The sequence below is a fragment of the Mesocricetus auratus genome, unplaced genomic scaffold (assembly GCF_017639785.1).
Source record: "Mesocricetus auratus isolate SY011 unplaced genomic scaffold, BCM_Maur_2.0 Super-Scaffold_100676, whole genome shotgun sequence".
Lineage (NCBI taxonomy): Eukaryota > Metazoa > Chordata > Mammalia > Rodentia > Cricetidae > Mesocricetus > Mesocricetus auratus.
This window is the reverse complement of record NW_024429266.1, coordinates 116,909,334-116,933,982: the sequence shown is the minus strand read 5'-3', so window position 1 is coordinate 116,933,982 and position 24,649 is coordinate 116,909,334. Positions and strand designations below refer to the sequence as shown.

The following is a 24,649-nucleotide window of genomic DNA, read 5'->3' as shown; positions in this document are numbered from 1 at the left end:
TATGAAAGCCCAGATGGGAATGCCCCTTTGTAATATTTTCCCACTTAAACAGTTTTCTATAAATAATATCCAGGGCCACAAATCCCTGGAAAGCACTGCAGCTTTCATTTGTGTCTTATTTGGGCAGCGGCATTCACCAAGGGGAGCTGCTTAGCAAAGGGAAGCTGGAAAGCCTCCTTTCAATGCATACCAGGATAGGCTGTTCACCACCCCAGGAACCAAGTCACCTCGCTCTTGATAGACTAGGAGGCATTTATCACTCTGACAGGGCACCTCCCCTTGCTCCAGTCCTGCAAGGTGACTCTGGTCTTTTGTGATCACAGGGGCGGCAGCAGCTTTGAGAGTGACTGGATGGTGTGCCTATGGAGACAAAGCTGACAGTCCCCTTGGGGCTTTGATGCCAACTGCGGGCTGCTGGCTTGTTGTTCTGTTCCCGATTCTGCAGTCGTTTCCTGGAGCTCTTCGAGGCTGTTTTAGCAACTTGAGCTAACAGCCACCCACCTTTGGGGGGCAGGGGTGGCAAAGGTTGAGAGGGAGATGCTGCACTTGGGGTGTGTGCTGTTCCCTTTCATCACCCAAAGGCCTCTGCCTGTGACTGTGGAGCAGGCCTTGGCAAGGAACCCAGGAAGCGACTTGGAAAAACTGTGTCTAGAAGGTTGGCTTGTCCTGGTCCTTTCCCCTCCTTGTCTTGTGGTGGTCCCTCTCATCAGACACGGCATCTGCTGTGCACGTTGTGATTGTTAATAAACATCAGACTACACTGACTTCAGGAAGAATTCCCCCACTACACTGACCTTCAGGAATCTCCTGCCCCTGAGGAGAGCACGGGGTAGGAAGAAACCTGTGGCTCAGGCACTCCATATAAGACAGCAAAGGGAACAAGAAACAACACAGAATGTGCAATCTACGGCATTAGTGGGCAGGGATGCTAATTAAGAAGTGGAGTTAAGGGGCTCAGTGTGGTAGCACATACCTCAGTCCCAGGCCTAGGGAAGCAAAGACGGGTTAACAAAGTTGAGGTGTTGATAGCAAGACTCTGTCTGGGAATTTTAAAGGCGCGAGTAAACAAGTAAGCAAGTCCACAATTCACGTTGTGAAGACTCTGCCTCTAAACGGGCTCTCTGTGTTCATTGTTCCTACATCTTAGGCTACGCCACTTTGCCCTAACTTCTTACTGAAGATGCGTTTGTTTTTTCTTACTCGTTTTTGAATTTTTAAATAAAGAAATGAAAAGGCTCAGAAAGAACTATCTTTCCTCTTTCAAACTTGAGGAAAGCCAACACTTGGGGTATCCGACCATAAAGAGCTTCTGCAGGCCTCCTCAGCACTGGCCTCACATCCGTCGGCCACTGGGTAGGAAGCCCAGTGAGGTGACCCGGGAAGGAGGGCGTGGTGCGAACCTGTCCAAGCAGTTGTGGGTGGTTGCTCTGTCCTTTGTGTACCATGGCTTCTGTGAGAGGCCTCAGTCTGGGGCAGGCTCCAGACTGCCAACTCAACGGGGCAAATAATAATTATTCCTAATGGCAATAATAATTATGGAATGCGGTGCGCCCGATATTAGATGGGCTGTCTGTGGCTTGAGGTGGGGCGGTCAAAGCTTCGCACACTTTCTTTTTAAATCTCGCACAAACACAGACGGGAGAGGGGTGGGCATACACATGTACATGCACATGCATGCAGAGAGAGCACGGAGGAGGAAGAGGAGGAAGACATCATGACAGATTCTCCCCTCTGCTTCTCTGCAAAGTACCTAACTACAGAGCCAACATACCAACACACGTAAACAGCAGCTACCCACACAATGAAAGGAGACTGAGGCGCATGTGGTCTTTGAAAGCCTGTGCACCCTTATTTTCCTCTGAGGTAAAAAGTCTCCATCTTTTCTAATTCCAGCTCATTCTTTCTGGGGGAGATGAGACAATGGAAGGGAGGGAGGGAGGGAGGGAGGGAGGGAGGGAGGGAGGGAGGGAGGGAGGGAAGAGAGGAGCTGATGGTGAAATGACATTCTGGATACATGCTCTGCCCAAGATGGGCCGGTCACCACCTCCAGGATGCCAGCTTTATGGCTTCAGTAACCCTCCCCACCTGCCAGTAACATCAGGGTGTAGGAGAAAGAAAAAGTATCCCCTCCTGGACACAAACTGTAGACAATGGGCAACCGTAAAGTTTAAGCAAAGGAACCCTGAATGCATATTGTTCCCTTTGAAGTTTTCGTTGCCTTCATTTCCTTTATGAGGATGAACGTGTGCCACAACTCATGATGCACAGAGACCAGAGAGCAACCTCTGGGGATTGAGTCAGGTAGTCGGGTTTGGTGGCAAATGCCTTTGCTTCCTTTGCCCCCCTTTTTTCCCCTCTTGGAATCTTATGCTTGCTCGTCACCTTGACTACTGTCACTTAAGAAGAAAACTACACAAGAGCATTCATGATATGGGAAAACCCTTGCTATTCAGAATATACTGGATACACCTGGAAAATGCTTCAAGTGTTTTGAGTAAGGCTACACACCCGTCAAAGAGCCTAAATTATGTTCCAGTTAAGCAAAATATTAGGGAATGTGTGTGTGTATATATATATACACACACACACTTTTCATTTGGGTGCACCTGGACTATAAAAGTCCACAGTCACCCTTAAGAGTGTTGGGCAGTTTATTTTGGATTATTTTAAAGTCATTTTTTTTTCAGTGTTTTAGAGAGGCATGGTTTGGAATATATACCCATAATGTTGTGGTTTTGTTTAATTTTGTCACTAAAAATATACTGTGGCCTTAACTCAAGGCTGCAGAGTGACTTTAAAAGAAGCTTTTGGCTTCGTTGACCTTACCAGTTCATCCAAATGGCCCCAGCTTCCATGATCCACACAATACAGACACAGGATCAGTCGGGATCAGGCATGATGTCTGCCTTCTCTTTAACCCTCCACTTCACCGCTTAGCCCTCAGGTTGAGTTGAGCAGCACCGCTGGAGGGAATGTCACGATAATCACAAACCCCAAGTAAGCTGAGTTTGAGAAGAGCTACAAACTGACCATCTGAATTCCAGGACGTGTCCATATGTCCCAGACAGTGTGAACAGAGTAGAACTTGGGAACACACAGGAAGGAAGGTCCCACACAGCCAGAGAGGCCTGTTTGGGGAGCCAGGTAGATCTGCCTCTAGACTCCACAGCCTGTTTCTTTTCCCCATCGCCAATTATTCATTCTACACACAATTCTATTACATGGGAATCACCACACCCACTTCACATTTGAGTAAACTGAGGCTCAGAGTTTCACGCACTTACCAATGACCTGAAGCAGAAGGAAATCCAGGCCACCTACTCACCCCCCCACCCCTCACCTGGGAAATGGTGGGGTTCACCAGAAAAAGCTAAGGAGTCATTACACCTGGGGAGTCTGCCAAGCAGATATTGAATGGAGGGGAAAGGGCTCACAGTCCCCAGTCCTGCCTAGCTGAAGAACTATTGACAGCTGATGACTTTGGAGGGAGAAAGGAGAGCCAGTTTTCTCTAAAGGTGTGACCTCTGGTAGCTGGATCACACTCCCATGGATAGACGCATACTCAGGACTATATGGGCAACACAAGTTGGACTACGAGTTAGAAAACAGAGCACAAAGCAGACATGGAGGTGGGAGGGGTGGGGCTGAGGGGTAGATTTGGGGGGAGTTAGGAGGAGACAAGTGGGGGAGAATATGATCAAGACACATTGTGTGCCTGTGGGAAATTCTCAAAGACGATCTTAGTGTGGCAGCTAATACTGACTGTCAATCTTACACAACCTAGAATTACCTAAGAAAGAAACCTCTGGATTGGGTTGATTGAGGAAGATCCATTTTATAATTGGGCTGTACCATCTCATCTCATAGGCTGGGATCCTGAGAGAGAGAGGGGGGGGGAGCACCAGCATTTGTTTCTCTGTCCTGACTGTGGGTGGATGCAATGTGACCAGCTGCCTCAGTTTCTAGCACCCATCACTGTCATCACTGCAAAATGGACCCCAACACTTTTTGTCAAGCACCTTCTTTAAGTTGCTCTTGTCATTACCAGGAACAGAGTAACTAACACAGTTAGAGAGGAAAGCCCACACAGCCCTGCACACAGCCCTGAGTGGCCAAAGATCGTACCACTAAAATTAGATTCTGTTATGGAAATGGCTACTATTGCTATTCTAGAAAAGGAGCTTGGATTTTTCTGGTGGGTCCCACTTTTGGCTACAAATGTTCATCTCTGCCCTGGGCCACCCAGGGGACAGATGAACGCACACTGTCACACTGTGACCAGGCTGAGCATCAGCCACTCTTGCATGGAGATGACTCCATCCTTTCAGACATGTCCATATGCCTTCCACAACACCAGCCAATGTGTGATTTGGAAATCAACAAGACCTCCAACAAGAACTCTGCCGTCACTGGCTGGTGACTTAGAACGTGTTCATTTTCTTCCTGGGCAGTAAAGTGGGGCTGGAATGGAAGATAGTGCCTACTTCTCAAGCCATTAGACAATGCTAGGGAGTAGCACACAGAGCTACCTTGGGCCTACAACATCATGACCATTAGATAAATGCCAGCTCCCTTATCTTCAGTACTAGTCTTCCAACTTTTCTAGCCATGAGCTTGAAGCCCCTGAAGGAGCCACATTTTCCTCTGCCAAGTAGACCAGCCGTGTTGTATTCCCAACCAGCAGCTGAGACACAAACACACAATGATCCACTGAGGTATCGGAGGCCATCTCCAGACTTACAAACAAGGGCAGGGCTGCTTTTCTGCTCTTTGGGACACCGAGCCATATGCTCATGTCTTCTGACTCCACCCCTTCATCTGGCAGTAATACTGTGTGGTGTTACAACCTTTGAATGTTCAGAAACATTCGACTTCCTCCAGCATCAGTACTTAATGTTTCGTTCCACACATAACACCCTGTGGGTAGAAGGCTGCCGGCCCCCTTGTCAGGGGTAATTTCTCAAGGCTCTGCATGGGACGTAACGGAAGCCATATGCTTAAGTCTGTCAACCCTCCCTGAAAGCATCCCCCTGAAGGGCCCTCGTAAATGTTCCTGGGGCTGTGAAAGATCTAGCAATTTTCAAACAATAAAGCAATGTTCATAGCCGTGATATTCAGCACAACACAAAGCAGGAAACAATGGCTTCTGGTCTGAATTACTCAAACAGAGCTTCAAGTTGTCCTGGCTGAGGGCGGGGTTGCAGTAACAACCTGAAATCTATCCACCACTGCCTCCAGCAGGAAGGAACTGGCTAGGATGTCCCCAACTTAGGTTATGATGGACAGTGACAGTCACAGTCACAGCAAGGCTCAGTTTGGTTGAGGAGTTTAGATTATTTAGATTTGCAAACTTCCTGTCTGTGCATGCAGCTCTTCCCAAACCCCCCCTTACTCATTTTTCCCAGAGAAACAGTGACAGGACCCCTTCCTTGCCTCAGAACATCCCTGTCTGATGGCACTTGGAGTGACAATGGCAATTCACACAGCAAAGCCTCTGCTTTTCCCCCTTGGAAACAGCAGCGGTGCTCCAGCACCTAAGCCCTGCTTCCCATTTTATTTTTGAGTGTTTGTTTTCCTTGGTATGTCCACAGGCCACCTCCAGGCATTGTTCTTGACACAGCATTAGGATACAAAGAAATGCCGGGAAGGCAGTGCAGACAAGGGTGGGAGCAGGTAGCATCATGCTAACAGCATCTTTTACATAAAATAAGAATTTTTCACAATATTTTGTATGATTTACTGTTAAGAAATATATCCAACTACTTCAACTCCAAGAAAACAGAGTTTATGACCCATTCCCCAACTGCTACACTTGATGTGGACATTTGTACCCCATGGACTAGAATTTGAGTCAAGTCCAGGAGGGATTTCCCACACAAGCAGCTTCATAAATGCTTTCTGTTGAAACTTATTGCCAATTCCCTAGTACAGCTGGCTGATTAGCTAATAGAACCATGTTGCAGAATATTTGCACACTGTGAAGATGTGTCTTTGCCAAGGTGCTTTCCGATTGGTTTAATAAAGAACTGGTTGATCAATAGCTAGACAGAAGAGGTTAGGCAAGATTTCTGCAGAGAGAGAGGAAGAGGAGAAAGAATCTAGGAGGTGCCAGGGAAACACGGAAGAGGTTGGGTATATGGTACAGAGTAGAGGTAACCAAGACAAGTGGCAGAATGTAGATTAATAAAAGCAGGCTAATTTAAGTTAAGAGCTAATGGGAAAAGCCTAAGCTAATGGCCAAGCTTTCATAATAAATAATAAGTCTCAGTGTTACTATCTGGGGGCTGGTGATCCAAAGAAAGTCTGACTACAGAACCAAAATGTTTCAGGTTTATGTATTCTGACATCAAATGTAACATTCCCATTGTATGCAATTACTGTGAAGTCTATACAGAGAATTAAAAAACCAAGAAGAAACCTCAGAAATAGGTCAACAATGGCTCCAACAAAATGTCAAAACTCTCTACTGCTGACCATTGTGGTAGAACTCCATGTCCATATTATCTGCATCAGTCTCCTGAAAAACTACTGAACATCCATCATGTACCATTCCATAGAGGGGAACAGACTCCTCTAAGAACACTTGGATCTATTAGGGTTGGACCCATCTAACTCCTCAACTAATCATGGGCTCCTCCAGAAATGCCTCGTGTGATGAGGGAGAATTAGACGCGCATGGGATTTACATTACTATTACCTGCTCATGTACTTTTTTTTCCCAGGCTCTGCTGTCTTGATCCTGAATTAATGAGCGTGTTATATGATATCTAATAAAAACGACTGGAGTAGAGATACTGTTTGGAATGTGCCACATAGTTGGTTCAAGGCTAAATCGATTTCATCTCTAGTTAACACATGCTTGTTTTCTGTCTCTCTTGTCACTCTGCAACCCATAGTTCATTTTTTTTACCCCATCTGGGAAACTTATCTCCTAAAACACCCCCATCAATCAGCCAACGACACTCTTCCTGACAGGGCATCTGCCAGTTTTGCTGAGCACAAGCAGTCACTGGTTTGGGGGATACCTCCCACACTCCCTAGAGCTGTGTGTTTTCCTAGCCTGCTTAACCACCCAAGTACAATTTGGGATATTTATACTTCCCTCCAGTTTCTATTGAGATAATAGCACTACTTTCCGAGAACTGCACACAGGGCATAGCAGGGGTCGCCACGGAATGGAAAAGGAGCTGAGGCTGCTGCTCGTCTGCATACTTAACACTATTTCTTCAGGCTCTTATGTTTCCACCCATTTGGTCTGCTTTGCCTCAGTGTCTGCTCCCCAAGTATGAAAATTAGATGCTTACGAGGATGCATACCCTTTGTCCTGGAAGCCTTCGCTGACAACTTACCCCACTTCCATTTTGCAGACCTCGGTATCCAGCCTCTAGGCTTAAGCGTCACAGAATGAAAGTAGACACACACACACACACACACACACACACACACACACACACACACACACACACACACAGTGGGGGCGGTAAGGATGACTGCAGAAGTAAATCCCCAGTGAGAGGGAAGGAAGAGTTGGGAGAGGGGACAGGCAGTCCCGTCTCCTACAAAGTTCCAGTTGTGAACACACCCACTAGCCCCCGCACAAGAGTGCTGTGCTTGGGCACAGGTGGGTCCCAGTCTCTCTGGCTCGATGCAGCTTCAGCACTGAGCCTGAATGAAGACTTTCATTGCTGTGTGCTGTTTTTGTTGGCCAATAGCCATGACAAACATTTGCAGGTGGCTTGGCCAGATTTTGACACTTAAATATTTGAGGTTGTGATAAAAATCAGAATATTACTACAATATGGTTCTGTAGGCTCATGCATGTGTACAAGCACACGCACGCTCATCTCACACACACACACACACACACATTCACACACACACTAGAATTTTCAAAAAGCTATCTGCAATTTCAAATGCTCATTCACAGACATCTCCCGGGGGAACTCATGTTTTAAAATGAGCACTCATTTCCTCTTTGCTGAGGGAAATAAAAGAGCCAGCCATCCCCAAATGTTACCACCTAAGGTTCCATACTCGATCTGCTGGTAAGAAGGGCAGGGCTGGCTGGAGCTTGCTGAGCCTTATAACCATCTGGGCAAGGTTTTGGATGGATCACAGGGAGAAGCAACGTTAAGTGACAGGATATGGGGGGTTTGAATCAACATAGTAAGCACGACAGGGAAGGATCTGGAGAAAAGAAATACCCTCCCTCAAGCTGGGCAATGAAGACAGAGTCCTCCAAGTAACAATTATCTTCTAGAATACACCAGGAGAGACAAGCAACGCCTCCAAGAAGCAGAATCAGTGGCAAAGTAAGTGACACAGCCTACAAATGTCACCCAATGCACAGTCCAGGGCCAGCTGGGTAAATTATTGACAGACTCAATACCCATCTTAAAACTTAGTGCTAGCCTTAAAAGGATTGCTTCATAAAACCCAGTGCTGCGGGAACACTAAGGGCCTCAGAGAGGGTTGTGGGCCAAGGTACAGGGGGCAGACAGGGGCGGCAGGGGGGAAGGAATGCTGTAAAACTGCTAGTAAACTCTTGCACATTTTATGCTTCCCCCCTTGAAAGAAAAATAAAATAATTATAATTAGCTTGCCCAGCTGTGAACTATCTGCCCATAGCCAGGGCCCAAGTGAGAAGGAGTCCCTTGAGACTTGAAGGCCGTCATGAACGAAGCCACATTACCCTCCTAGAAAATTGTAGCTTAGAGATAGTGGCAATAATTGCTTTCCAAGTCACTTGAGAAGACATTTTTATCAGGGGTACTTGCTACAGCAACACCTGCTTCTTTAAGCAAAAGGAGCTCCAAAGGCCACACTCGCTGTCCTTGCTTTGGCTGAATCACCAAACACACCCATGACAAACAGAAGGGTCATCACCTACATCTCTGGTTTCAGCAGGGGTCCTTCTGATGAACCGAGAAACCTGAGAGACAGTTCCCTATTCTAGAGCACTCAAGAAGCAGTAAGCCAGGACTTTCTGGAGACACATGGAAAAATTGTAAGGGAGCATCTAAGTTTGCTTTCGGTCACCACAGCCAGTGGGAAAACTCAGACTGCACTCATGCATGCTCCCACCACAGGAACTTCCCCTCCTGGTTTCGGCAGGCGGCAGGCGGTTCTGGGGGCACGGGGCAGCCAGTTGTCAGCACCCAGCAGTGTGCACTTTGAGAAGCCAGTGCTTCTTCTCCCTAAGAACCCACACGCTTCCCCATCTTGTATTTCATCTTAACTCTTTAGAGGTTGGAAAGAGCACACTCCATCGTCATTCTGGAGACGTGGAAGTTGGGGGGTGGGGAGTTCTGGATTTCTAAGAAGCTGTTGGGCAATGTCCACATTGGTGATGGTCAGACCACACTCTGCGTGGCAAGGGGCTGGATTAGTCACATGATATGTAGAATTCCATCACATGATCTGAGTGTCAAGATACTTCTCCCAGTTTCCCTTAATGTCTCAATATTGTCTTATTCCATAAACGTGAGGAAAAGGGCTTGGTTCCATTGTCTTGTCTGTTTCAGGAATAGCGCTAATGATGAAGTTGGGGTGGGTGGGGCTGAGAAAGAAATAACAAGAGAGAGGCGTGGGGAAGAAAGACCAGAGGGAAAGGTAGCTATGGACTATACAGGTGGCCTAGCCAAGCAGCTTCAAAACTCCCAGGAAGGGGAGGGGGGCACACTGCAAGGAGGAGGCGGGGCTGGCAGAAAGTGTCTCTGCACCAAACGTTTGTCCTGAGCACCCGTCTGTGGTCTACATAATACCTACAATTTTTGTCTGTCATTCACAAATCTTATTTGAAGAAATTAGGTCACAGAATGAACAGTTTCCCCCCTCCACATCCAGGATTAAATGGAGACTCCTTCTCCATCCTCCCATCAAACGCATCACTCTGACCTCTTGGCGGCATCATATCAGACAGGAAAAACACAGACCCAAGTCCCAGAAACGGGGAGAATATTCAAAACGTTGCCTGAGCTCCCCAGAGACAACGAGGAAGTCTCCTTACCCGATCTGGCGGTTGGTGGAGGGAGCCTGTGTGATGACTGAGCTGGACTGGGGCGATGGCATGGCTTGCTGAATCACAACACTGGTGTCGTGGTTGGGCATCCGTGTGCTGCCTAGCTGGTGAGCTCCAGGCCCCGTCATGGTCCCACCGACTGCATTGTGCATGGAGATATTCTGCCCAGAGAAGACAGAGGAGAAGCATCAGAAGGAGCCAAGGCCCAGCCCTCCATGGCCAAAGCTGGAAATCTGGTTATGTCACCTAAATAGGGTTATGGCTTCTGGCAAGGTGTGAATTCACTGGTCTTGTTATAACTTAACGGTTATGAGGAAGCAAGAAATATTGATTACTTATCCAATGAATAAAGCACAAAAGGAAATGCTTTGGCGCTTTCTGAGCACATTGCCATCCCGAAGGAAGGCTCACACGGTGGAGGGGGAAGAGGACTAGTGTGTACCCTATCTGACTGGGAGATACACACTGCAGTAGAAAACGGTGAGGACAGAATGCTGTGACCTGGTGGATTTGGGTCTTCATCCTGCTTTGCACAACACTGCTCCAGGTTGTTGTTTTCTTTGTTTTCAGTACCACGACACTGCAACCACGTATCTTCTTTTCCAGGAAACTAATACTTCCCTAGATTATAATCCGGGTGCTGAACAAGCTATGTAGTGTGGAGGATTCTTTCTAAGAGATCAAGTTGGGGTACTGGGAGTCCAATGACATGGATAACACTTGCAACATGAGGCTGTGTCTCCATGGAATTGCCCTCTGACAACCAAAAGAAATCATGGAATATAGAGAGATGTGATCATGTCCTCTAGACTATGGAATGGTGATGTGTGGGTCATAACGGCCCTTCAACAAATGCTATTGCCTAGATGAACTAAGGGAGGGACACAGACATTATCTGAGCCACACAACAGACTATTGTTGACTCCAATGGAAGCTATGCTGTTTAAATTCAGAAGCAAGCTAAAATAAAACTGGGTTAAATAATTGTGTTAGGCAGAAAAGCAAGCTAGTGGGACAACAGGATAGAATGCACACCGAGGCAGAGCAGGGTTGATCAAGGCATTGCGACTGAGATGTGACAGAGTCAGAGCCTAGCAAAAGAAGAGAATGTACATGGCCAACCACTCACAGTCAAGAGTCTAGGCAGACCCCTGTGCAGGCAGGTAGCCTCCTTCAGTCTAGAAGGATAGGGGACTTCCAGAGGTCAGTTGGATAGTAGGTTGAAGATGGGGCGGGGTGTGGGGAAGAAACAGAGTGTCACTTGCAATTTACCTGAGAGGAAAAAGGTATATATCTGTCCACACTTTGGTGTTAGCAAGGGAAAAAAATCAGCGTTACCCAGGAGGCTGTGAAGTGACCCTTTGAATTTCTTCTGCAAAGAGCAGGATTTCCTGCACTATGTGTTAACTGACGGTGATAACATGTAAGACATTGGGGGTGGTTGCACCCATCACATGGCACCTTTCCCGAGTTTCTGATTTCTAAGCCCTGACCACACAATTTGTAAGGAGTCCAGATGGAAAACGGGCACCTGGCTCAGACCGAGAGCTGACTGTGTCATCACAGGATCCCAAAGGCATGTATGTATATGCACATGGCCCAAAGGCCCCTCTTATACACTGGGAGGTTTTCCTGCCATGGAGAAATACTGTGGCTGGACAAAGGGAACGGGTGTATAGAGTCACACGACCATACAGACATGGGCTTGCTGTATTTTCCTTTATAGGATCCTAAGACTTCCAGAGCCACTAAAATAATGATGGAAATAAAGACCTTGTGTCATTCTTCTGAAAAGTGAACCTTAACACAATTATGTTCCCAACTACGGGATACCGGGTGGATGATCTTTTGTCTCATTTAGCTCCTCAACCATACTAAAAAACTTCCCATATTGCTCATAATCACCTATATTTCAGTAATAGGTCCAAAGCCTAGGAGAATTCTGACTCCCTTTCTTATACCTGTTTTTACTGCGCTTTTCCCACTGTGTATCACTAAAACTGTAGGATTCGATGTTTAGGACCACATCTTTACACGCACAGAAGAAAATATGAAATGCGGGAAGTCTCGCTGAGTTACCTAAGAAGCCTCTTTTCTGTCATGCCAAGATGCAGTTTCAAATTCCACCAATTTATCCCAAGCATCCCTCCTCTTTCTACATTCCCATTCCTTCTCCCAGCAGCCTGTACCTAATCGCTGTTATCTCCTGTCCTGCAGTAAGGAGACTTCTGATTTTCTTCACTCTTTCTGTCTCTTCTCCCTCCTCCTTCCCATTGTATTTGCACTGAGAACTCTTCAAAATGTATGACCCACCACACTGCACACAGTGCAATATGCACCCCCACCCCAAGTCATTCATTGCCTGGCTTCTTTACTTTGAAATATGCCGACAGCACTGTTTGTGACATCCACAACTGCAGGGCACCCTTCCTACCAAGCAGTTCAGCTAATCCTATCTTCACTCTAGTTCTCGGTGCCTCCTCCCGCCTTTCTGGAATTCCTCTGCCTGCATTCTGATCTTACTCCTTGTCAGGTGAGACTTTATAATACGATTTTTGCTTGTTTCTTTTTGTTTGTTTATTTTGTGTTTTTTGTTTTGTTTTGTTTTCGAGGCAGGGTTTCTCTGTATTGCTTTAGAGGCTGACCTGGAACTTGCTCTGTAGACCAGGCTGACCTGGAACTCACAGAGATCCGCCTGCCTCTGCCTCCCAAGTGCTGGGCTTAAAGGCGTGTGCCACCAATGCCAGGCTGATTTTTGCTTGTTTCTTTTTTTTTTTAACACCAATGCCCTTGTTCGAACTACACCTTCAACTCTCAGACTGTTCATTCCCTAGGAAGTCTTCCATACTTTCCCTAGTGATGGGAGCCGTTTCTTTTATAGGGGTTTTCATAAGATTATAGCTGTGCTTAATTCTACAGTTGTTAGCTATGTCTGCCCTCGTTTGTAATCACCGTGAGAGTAGAAACTAAATCTGATTTGGCTCTCCACTGTGACTCCATTACTACACCAGAGGTAAGTGCCTATTGAGCCACTGGACAGTGTTCCTTGTCTATTCTGATTGTTGAGTCTTTATCCCCTGGCCAACTTCTGAGAGCACAAACATCTCATCTGCTCACCTGGAGACCTGGAAGCATGCTGACAGCCACAGAGCTTTAGACTTTGGGAACTTGTTTGAGCATGGGATGAAGAACTAAAGGAGATCAGAACCAAGAAGAAACCTTGAAAAGAAAATCTCTGAAACCTGCTCAGAGTGTCCCAAGGGATAAGCCTCTGATCCTTGAATGCTTTGTTAAATTGACCAATAGCCTTCTTTATGTCTATGTACAAACCATTGAAGACTAGGCTCAGGCTGTGCCACAAGGAGCTTGGTTGGCTTTTGTGAGAGCATAGCATGTCAAATTAGAGAAAGAAGTTTCACCCCAAGATGCCAAAGCTTAAAAGCCTTTTCTGAGAATCATTAAAGAGAAAATAATTATTATTTAGGAATAAGTCTTATACCCTACCCTAGCAACAATTTTTAAAAATCTCTTTGTCTCTGCAGTCTCTAAAAGGTGACTCCTGAAATATACTTTCACCTTTTCATAATCTCCCAACATACACACATAAAATCTGCATGCTATCTAGTCTCCCCCTTCCCCCCCCCCCCCGCAGACCTAGAGAGTGATTTTAAAACATTTTGGAAAAATAAACAATCTGGTAAAGGCATTTTCATTTCACATTTAGAGAAGGTGACTGTTTTCTTTAATCCTTACATAGGAATTCAACATGAAATTATTTTCTGAGTTCACATTGTCCCAATTATGGATTCAAAACCTGTCTTTATTGATAAAAGGCTAGTATTTTACATCCAGATAAATTCAACAACCAATTTCAAAAACACAAGGAGCGTATTATCTTTCTGAGTTATTTTTGATTGTGCAGGTGGGCAGATTTGAAGCGAGAGAAACAGTGTCACCAAACAGATGACATTGGATGGATGTCAGTATGCAGACGAAGATCAGATGTGTGCACTGAAGCTCGGCCTTTGACCTTTTCTTGTTCAACATCGTTATCAACAGTTTGGATGGAGATATAAAAATCATGCTTGTCAAATCTGCAGTTGACACAAAGTTGGGAGACACAGCTAATGTTCTGGAAAGCAGAATCAGGTTTTCCTTGAGCCAACTGTGTGATCTGGCTTCCAAAAATGCTAACATAAATCTAGGTTGTTTTAGAAGTGAAGCGTCCTGACCAGGGGAAGTGATTATTCCACAGTAGGGTATGTTGGCCTCACCACATTTGGCCACCACATTTTAAGGGGAAAATTGACAAATAAGAGGGAATAAGAGTAATGAATACATTCAAAATGCATTGCAGGAAGAATGGCTAAGGAACCAGGGAATATTTAGTCTGAAGAGGGAAGACCTAGAGGGTCACAGTAAATGCCTTCAAATATTTGCAGGATTAGACACAGTCTGCATCGCTCCAGAGGGCATAATTACAGAATATGGAATCATGATGCTAAGAAGTCATCATGGGCTGGAGAGATGGCTCAGCCATTAAAGGCTAGGCTCACAACCAAAAATATAAGAATCCATCATAACTACAATTTGAGTAGTATCTCCGCTGGAGCAGGCACTATGGTAGATAAGTTATAAACCACATCTCTCACGTTATCGTGATCCTACACGATGGGCATCATTGCTTTCATTTTAAGAAAAGAAAGCAAAAGTCACCATCACCTATGGAGTCACCGACCTCTGAATTCCTCAGTCTGGTGGATCAAAACTTCAAAACCATAAAATTGACCTTATGTCAGAATAACTTTATTAGCATGCAGACATATCCAAAGACAAAATAAAATATTCCATAAAATACCAGGGTCTGGAGTAAGCCAGGATGAATGTACATCATCCATGGTCAGGGATGTTCACAACAGGATTTTTGCATCAGGAGGGACATAGCACAGGACGACTTTCAGATTTCTCCCATGGTTAAGGCACCTTCACTTACATAGGTCATATTTGGATTGACAGTTTTAGGTGATCAGGTACATATACTACTTTTGAAATTGTATTGGTTTGGGAGTTAGTAGGCTTCCCCTATCCTAATATCCCCCATTAGTGCCCAGTGGCCATGTAGCCTAGATAAATCACTCAGCAACCTCATGCTCAACACCCTCAACATTAGACAAGGGAAGAGTAGCCCAGAACCACATGGTCTAGCATTCCTCTGACTTTGGCTCAAGTCTCTTCCGCTACATCTTATGAGTCACTAAATATCCAAAACAGACATTTGGGGCTCTTATTCATTGGCTTACAAACTCGTGTTTTTCTCCATGATCATAAGCTTTTGTGGATGTGGACCTTTTGAAATTACAACAGATGGAAGGGATCTAGCAAACATGCTATCTCCCAGCCATCGAAGATGGGAGCTCCATAGACTATAAAACAGTCTTTACCTAACTCTCTCCCTCTTTGGCTAACATTTCTCAACCTATCCTTGACATCTTTTTCCCTTCTGGCCCTGAAATGCATTGCTTTTAGTTCATCGTTCTTCTGAGGTACGCAGGGTGTGAATGGGAAGGGAACCAGCGGAGTAATGAGCCTTGATTGCATAGTCAGTGAGCTTGAGGTAGAGTGGTAATTGACTTTCTGCATGTATGGACTTGGAGTACAACATGCAAAAAAACCCCAACAACTTAGTGTACAGGAATGTACATCCGTGTTCTTAAAAAAAATAACTATAATTTCAGGGTGTGGCAATGAAGGATGATGGGAAGTGGACCACAACTGAAAGCAAAGCTTAGCACGCACAGTCCAACCAAGGAAGATTCCCACAAGGTCCTAAAACGTTATCTTCAAATCTACATTCTCCCCAACTGCCCAGGTGTGGAGACGTTACAAGTTTCTTCATAAAGATCCTGGGTCATCCTGATGCGCATTTACAAGCCAAGTTGTGCAATCTTGGAGCTGTCTGCATTTTAATGATGCCCCAGGAAGTTTATGAAGACTTCCAGAACCTCCCAGAGCTAAATGTCCATGAACTGTATCCAAAAGACGTCTAAGACATTTACAGAATAACAGCAGTTCTGTCCCTGTACATGGTACTAGGCTTTGGGAGGCGTAGGGAAGACACCAGTGGGCCTAGCTTTTTTCCTTTGGTGCTTTCAGTGGCTACACCAATATTTGGTGGCAGTCTTGCTAGGAGGGTAGGCTGTTCTGTAGATGGGGGTATAGTGAAGAATCTGAAAAGTCACTTGGGAGAGGCACCAGGTTCAGGTAGGCGGGGCCTTTCTCTCCATAGCTCTCTCTGCAGCACTCTCCTTAGAGGAGTCAGAGCAGGATGGACTGTGTAGGCTGAGAAAGCACGCCATGTAATCTCTTCAAAAGGAGAAGGAAGAGCAACGTTCAGGGCTTCGTGAAAACTCCAGCCCAGAGGAGCAAGTAGATGCTTTACTTTCTCAGGGTTTCCTCCTGAGGAATTTTAAGAGGGATGAGGTGCAGGGGGAAACATGATCACATCGGGTTATGCCCACACCAGCTCTGGATCACTTGGGCATGCTATGTTAGTTCTCTGAACCCCAGCATCCTCAGTTGACAACAGAGATAACCATCTAATGACAGGCTTGCAGCCAGGAGCATGTGAGTGATAGCAAATACGTGTCCTTTCCCTTGTAGCAAAGTAACATGAAGCTCAGAGGGGGGAAGCAACTTCTCATGACTTATCCCATGACTAATAAGAATAGAAATCATTTTAATAATGGTCAACACTCATGCCGCAATACCATAAGTGAGAAAACCCATTCAAAGCTGGCTGTCGGCTAAAAGGTGGATAATGTGAACAGTCCCACTTTACAGATGAGAAAAGTGAGGCACAGACAGAGTGAGGAGAATGGCTTAGATCCAGGCGTTCAAGTCCATAAACAAGCACACAAGTAGGAATCTGTGCTATTGCAATTGTCTTGTAATGAGAATATTTCATTTTGGAAAAGGTCAGGGCAAAACATCGAGTATGTCCGTGTTCCTTACATGAGCATCATAGAACATGTTCAATAATGCTCCTTTGTGTCCTGAGAATCACAGGCTGTGTGTCATGCAGTCCATGGGCTGTGTGTCCTGATAACCAGGGACTGTGTGTCACACCATTCCTCCTGATCTATGTCTTCACCAATACCTTCATATCTAGAAGTGTTTGTGGTGACTCCATTAATTCATCCCAAAGACTAGTGTCCTTGTCTGAGGAATGTGCTTGCAAAGGGAGCTCCCCTCTGAACTGGGGAAAATGTTACAGCAGGCTGATGAGAGCAGCTTGCCCATGGCTGTCGATTGGTTCCTCACCCCAAACCAAAAATAGGCAGTTCCCTCAGGGGTCTTTATGATCTGGAGTCTGTACGACCCAGAACAGCGCACCCACCCAAATAGTCACACTCTCCTCCAATGCCCAGATCACTGTCATTTGCCCTAATGCTGGGGTGGGGCACCTGGGCTCTTCCTGGGTGCAGTTTATAGCTGCTCATTTAATTCCATAGTAAAATACCCGAGACAATAAACATCTTCTCAGGTGCCACCCTTGACTGTGAGAAAGTTCCCAGGTGTCTCTCAACAGTCCCACCCCTTCCGTTATAGATTCATCCACCATGTGTCTGTTCTTAACCTACTTCATTACCTACACTGTTTCCACTTAGTGCATTCACAAGGTGTTGTAACTTGGATAAGGTTTGTGTGCCCCCAAGGGTTCATGTACTGGAATTTCATTCCCATTGTGAGGGAATAAGAAGGCAGAATTTAATCCTGCTGTGATATTTAGAGGTGAGTCTCTCACAATGACTCACAAAGTGAGCCCAGAAGGTGTGCAGGATGGAGCCTCATTGTTGAATCCCAGTGGTTTAATAAGGAAAGAGACCACAGGCTGTGGGCTCATGCATGCCTGGCTCTGGTCATGGGATCCTTCTCAGGACTCTCAAGAAGAAACAACCTTGACCGTGGACACCCAGAATGTGGAGCCAGAAATAAATCTGTCCCCTTAAGATGTCATTTACCAATTCTGTGGTGTTGTATTGTAGTATTAGTAAGATAAACTGAACTAATTCTCACAGATTAAGAGGAAAAAATCCTCTCTACTGTATTCACACTCTAGAATCAGAACGGAACCAATGTCAGTGGCCACTGTACCTACAGCCATAAGGGCATTAGAGAAAACAGGCTCAAGCTACCAAAAATGATCTGATGGCGCCACTCCCCGATGGGATTTCTCAGTACTCACAATCTTCCAGACAGCTGCCCATTCCATTGTGGCGTGGAAGGGCTTCAGCGGGCTGTCTACTACCTTCTACGTATGCCTCCAAAAGGCTCACAAGATGCCCCCACCAGCCTTTGTAACATTATCCCGCAGCCTCCCCGCCATCTCCTCCCCACACCACTCACACACACACACACACACACACGCGCACACACACACACACGCACACACACACACACACACACGCGCGCGCGCGCACACGGTCGGTGCATCCTAAGAGCTGGGCCCCAGTTTCACCTTTGCATGGAGTAGTCCCTCTGTAGTCAATCCATTCCTCAAGACTCAGATGGTGTTTCCTCCTCTGTGGAGCCTTAGGCCCCTTTCTTGTTATCTGCATCTCTTCTTCTCGCTCTGCACCCCTGCCCTGCCCTCGTCACACTTCAAGAGAGAAAACCATATTCTCCAAAGAGCCAGTGCCTGTCTCCCTGGTGCGCACTCAGTAGCCGTGCCACAAAGACCGTTATTCGGTGAGCGGGTGTTGTACGTTCTTAGGCACAGCTGTAGCATCTGTGTGCTTTTTTTTTTTTCCAATTTCTCATCTGTGAAATGGGACAGCCTTGTCCTGTAAAGTTTTTTCTAAGACTAGAATTGGGTGATGTAAATACAGTGCTTACTGCCATGCTGGGTTCACTGAGCAACCTTACGGCCATCATCGTCGGCGCCATTAGGTTCATCACCACAGTTTTCAGTGACAACAGCAGCCCTGCCGCAGCTTTCGCCACCAAGATGCCCTCCACCGTAGTCCGGGCATCCTTCTATCAGAACTCTGGGACCACACTGACAAGAGTCATTTATTTTTAAGGCCATCTTGTTCCCTCCTGGTTTGAATGCTTTGATGATGAGGGTAGGGTCTGACCTAACGTGTTTGCCGAGTAAGTCCACAGAAAAGTGCAGAAAGCGCTGTGCTGTGCAAATAAAGAGGGAAAAACATTCCCTCTCCCGGCTGTCCGTAGCTCACAGGGTATGGGACGGGAAATGGCGAGAAGGAGCAGATGACAAACACTTGGCCTGAGGAATATCTAACACAGGCGCACATACTACACAAAGATGGATGATCCACGGCTGCCGCTCTGCCTGTGGAAGGACAGCAGGCTAGCCAACAGGCCTGGTCGCAAGCCACCACTAGGCACGTGATCTCCCTTAATGCCTCCAGTTTGGCCGTTTCGCTTCTATGATTCCAACACCCATCTTGCTATGTTTCACTACTAGTTCTGCAGGGCTGTGTGTCCTTGTCTGTTCCTCCAGCTTTCCCACTATCGTTCCAGTTTGTAATTCTTCTGGTCCCTCCCCAACCTCTGGAGATCCCACTGTGAGATGAACCGACATAACCTTGGACTTTCTTGGTAACCCTCCCAGTTCCAAAGCCTGCAGCTCAGAATCTCTTCTACTCAAAGCCCGTTCTAAGCCTTGTCCTCAAGGCTTTATATCTAAGCTCAATCTTCCCACTGCTTGTTCAAACGCTCCTCCACTCAAGCCTCACCCGTCTAGCCACCACAAGACCTACCTAGGAAGACTGTCAACCCACATGCTCAGAGCCCCCTTCTGCCTGGCCACACACTGTTTGGAAATTAATCAGTAGCATTTTCTCACATACCAAATGAGGATGGTCACCTTTGCTTCCTTTGAACATAAAGGTAAGACACAATAATGCTTGGGAGAGAGCTTGACTCCAGCAGCTTTCCTAACACACACAGCATCTAGACTCCAGCTTTCTGCCCCCTCTTCTGATGGCCCCTTATTCTCAACTGACTCCCGTCTCTCTCTTTCCATCCTCCTAACCCTTAGCACAGGCAGACAACATGGTGCTCAGCAGTCTCCTCCAAGGCCCTATGTCACCAGTTTCAAACTGAGCCACCAACTGAAGTGAACACACACAGGGAAATGCAAAGGCAAGGATCACAAACAAGTGAGGTCCTGGAGGAGGTGTGGGAAAGGTAAGCAGATGGCAGCCTTGGCAGGCTCTCACACCTGAGGGCCCAGGGACCACAAAAGGTGTCATGTCCCACAAGGGGAATGAAGGCCCAGGGACCACAAAAGGTGTCGTGTCCCACAAGGGGAATAAAGCACACAGAGCAAGGTAGAGTGGTTGCCAATAACCTGGTGGTGGTATAAGAGGTGAATGGCCAGCTCTGGGAATTACTAAGTAAATCTCCCTTCCTTCCTAACAAGAACTTCGTCAACTTACTAAAAAGCCACAAGGATGCCCAGGAGTGTGTCTTTCCAGTTTGTCAACGAGAACCTCAAATTTCACAGTAGAAACACAACAATCATATTCTCTTGGAAGCCAGACAGGGTATCACTGACCTGAAAAGAATCACAGCTTTGCTTCCCCTGAACCCATCCCCTTCCTCAGCTCCTATTATTTCCTGGCCTCAAATTCTGAAAAACTTTGGTCTACCTCAAAGAAATTGCTGGAAGACCACCTTGCCTGGAGCTCTGGTTGGACATCTGCATTTGGCAGAGGATGACCTTACCACAAAATAGACACCCTTGCCTCAGTGCCTCTGAGACAATGGAGAATGAGTTGCTGGTACTGAATCTTGGGCTGGTAGAACCCGTCAAGTGGCTCTCTATGAATAGCCTTGCTTTGTAAATTGTTTGGTACTGGGCTTCTTGTCTATTGATGTGACCCCTTTAATGGAAAGAAGGGGAAGTCTCTCTCTCTCTCTCTCTCTCTCTCTCTCTCTCTCTCTCTCTCTCTCTCTCTCTCTCTCTCTCTCTCTCTCTCTGGGTTGGGGATTGGCCTGCTGGCTCCATTTACCCCTGGGCAGAACAGAAGATCGCAGTGGCTATCTACCTTGTTATGTGTCTGTGAGCTCTTTCTAATAAATCCTTGTTACCCATTTGGACGGGCTCTTGTGGATTCATCTACAGAGACTCCTGAGCATCTCACAGAAATTTACAACTCTGTTTCTTTGATTCTCCCAGTCCATCCCTTCCCATTCATAACATCTTCATACACACCTTCCAAGCCAAACAAAACACAGCGTTTCTGATTCCTGTACTGAAAACAATGACTTAAGAAGAGAAAACTACATAAAACACCAACTAACTCTAGTTTTCCCACCAAGGATGTCTATGAGTTTGCTCCCTCAGATCTCATGTTTTTAAATCACCTTTTAAAAGCACAAATTCATTTTCCTACATAACACCCTGCCTTCTGCAACTATCATGTCCCTGTATTCTAAAATCTCATTTTCCTCCATCATAACACCATCACATCATCATTCCAATGCAGTATTAAGGTTGGTATACTTCCAACCTCAATACTGCACAGAGCAGAGTGGAAGCAATTGAAAAATATTCAATGAAATTACATGTTTGCTAAAAGTGCATTACTCTTATTTCTCAAACAAGGTATTTGTAATATACTGTTCCACTAAATAAAATCAATACAAGAAATAAATGGTTAGGAGGGAAAGAAATGGCCCATCATTTTAACACAGAGAATTAAAACTAATAATATATATTCTTGTGGTGTTCAAGGGACCCAAAAGGACAAGAAACCTCGGCTTGAGACACAGACATTCATTGTCTTTCTGTCCCAGTCCACTGGTCATAATGAAAACTTAAGATACCCAACTTTACTGCCTAGTGTCTAGGTCACATAGTAACAATATAAATGTACTTCATTTACTCATGATTCAGAACTCCTGATTGGACAGAAAGAAACAATAGAAAGCAGAGTTAAGATGCTCTCCTGTCCTGTGGTGTGCTCAAGTAACCCAGTCCCACCCCACAGAGATGAGCCTGGACGAGCATCACTCCTCTGAACCCAGGGACACACCCTCCAAACAAGGTCTTGCTCTAAGGCCACAGCTTCCTATTTGTCGACATTCCTGCTGGCAAGACAATTGGGCCTGGCAGAAGAAGGGATTTGTATGCCAGAGTCACCGAAGGAAGAATTTGGCACCTGGTGTTTATGTACCATAAACCCATCACCCTACTAAGCACAACTCTCTTTTCTGCCAAAATTCCTGGGCAGGAGTGGCAGAGGAGGTTCAGGACTGCATGTTTCTACCTAGGCAACCAGGATACATGGGTTGACTGCTAAGCAACATGTTAATGCCATGAGAGATTTTTATTTAGGTGTCCTCCCCCAGCAACCTCCTGTTTTTGTGGTGTGGCGCCTAGTCTATAGGCCTTCAGAAACTGAAACTCTCCATAGGCTTGAGTTCACTTTCATTCCATTGTGCTCTGACGACGGCTTCACGGTGGGGCAGATTTACTGACTATTCCATAAACTTAAAAAAATCAATCTAAATAGACATGTTAAGAAAGCTGGAGGTCCCAAAGACAGTCATGACTACATTGCTGGAGGTTTCAGTGAATTCTTAGATGCAGGGACTGGTGGCTGTCCTGGTAAAGTGGGGTTCCTGTTCTCTGATATATGTGCATGTGTGTGTGCTTACCTTCCTGTTTGCTTTACAGATCAGTGTGTGTGTGTGCATGTGTTTACATGTTTATACATGTGTATGTGGTGCCTGTTCGTTACTTAGCATCTGGCTACTGTACAAGAGATAAATTGTAGGCATTTATATGAAGAAATGGGTTTCTCAGAACTATTTGACATCCATATACTTTACTAGTCACCTTATGAAACGGTTTTCAAGGCCTTGCAGATGAATTTGAAATTGGTTTGAAAAAAATCCAAAAGAAACCGAGCACCAGAATTTATTTCCAATATTATATCTGCTGGTAAAGCATGGCTGCACGCAAGAATGAGGCCTAAAAGCACTTGTGGTCCCTGAATGATCTTTTCCTCTGCTGACGGAGGTTTGCCTGTGAATCAGCTCCGCAGTGTCCCCAGGGGATGCTGTCTCTGGATAGCCAAGTTTCTATCAACTCCATTCTCTTTTCCACAGAATAATACTATTTAGAGATAAAACCTAGTCTCCCTTTCCTAGCCTAGAAAGAGGCCCTTCCAGGAGCCTAGACTGCCCTAAGCCTAAATATCTTATTGTGCACACTGAGTCATTTATTCCAAAATCCTTTCACAATTCCACAGTTGGTGAAGGCATAGGAGAGAAGCCTGGGGGACACATGGAATGCATGGAGTCTTCAAACCAGTCACATAAAACTCTGGGGGAGACTGAGGAGTGAGGACTACTCAATCAGAACAGGGAGGGTGGAGGGACTAAGGAGTGAGGACTGTTCACTTAGAAGGGGGAGGATGGAGGGTTTATGGTCTTAACTTTTGTGACATGATCCAATTACATCTATTTAAGAGTGTCTTGTAGCACAGACAAATGTCCAAAGATTCCCCCTGGAAACCAAGTTTTGAACAAGTCTTCTTGTTCAGCTGACTCAATGGGAACATTCTCAATTCACATACACATCATACCTAAAGCTTAGAGTGTGTTTAATTGAATAAAAGATCCACGAATGCCTGGAAAATCCTGCTGCCTTCAAAGAGAGGCTATGGCTAATGGCTGACCTGTGAATTACAAGGTGTGTGGAAAGGGATGCTTTTCTGCCTCCAAGGATAGTCCTGGGACCAAAAGGGTGTTAGGCTACAATGTTACACCTTTAATATGCAGGATTTAACACCATGGTTTCATCTGAAATTTAATAAAATGAAAAGGAACAGAAGACCCCAAAACCAAAGAAGCAGATTGCTAACACCAAGGAAGCTGGGCAGGAAAAGAAGCTATCCCAGGAGGATGGAGACAGGCCCTCAGATGGCTATATCTCATACTGGGCTCGTGCACACTCTGGGAAGACACGGGAAAAAAGAAATACAAGAGATAAAGCCTCCTTTATGAAAATTCTGAGACAAAAAGGTACCCGAGAGAACCTTGGATCCAATTTTTGTCTCAGCATCGAGGAAAAGGAAGCCCTGAGGGTCATGTCCACTTAAAGGCATGATTGGAGTGTAGGTCTCAGGACTCTTATAGCAGATTTGCTCAGAGGATGAGAGATTACATCTTACACTTTTATTTCCTACTGATATTTGCACATTGATATATTTGACCCATAAAGAAATGAATTCATCTTGGGGAAAAGCAAAGCTGAGAGGGACCGGACGGAGAGTGAAGTCGGTCAAGTTGGTGACTCTACGCCGGCCATTGTTGGCCTGGCAAACTGGAACAAAGGACACCAAGCTTCAGGTCTGATCAGTTGGAGTCTCTGATGACAGGATATTTGCAATTATACTGTAACAGTCCTCAAAGTCACCCCAAAAACAAGACAAAAGAACAACAGAATAAAACAACAAGGAAAGAGCAAAGAGTTCGATGCTTTTCTGCTGGCATTCTCCCTTACACTTCAAGCGCCCTGCGTGGTTAAGCTATTATTACATGCACACTGGATAATGTTCTGATAAAAAAAAAGGGGGGGGGATAAAG

General features: G+C 45.7%; 1 protein-coding gene across 1 annotated transcript in view; it reads right to left on the bottom strand.

Moving 5' to 3' along the window:
• Creb5 (cAMP responsive element binding protein 5) overlaps window positions 1-24,649 on the bottom strand; it is a 390,725-nt gene that overhangs the window by 231,716 nt on the left and 134,360 nt on the right. Inside the window, exon 5 of the mRNA XM_005076816.4 lies at window positions 10,010-10,182. Coding sequence (XP_005076873.1) covers window positions 10,010-10,182 — 173 coding nt within the window. The remainder of the gene's footprint in view (window positions 1-10,009; window positions 10,183-24,649) is intronic.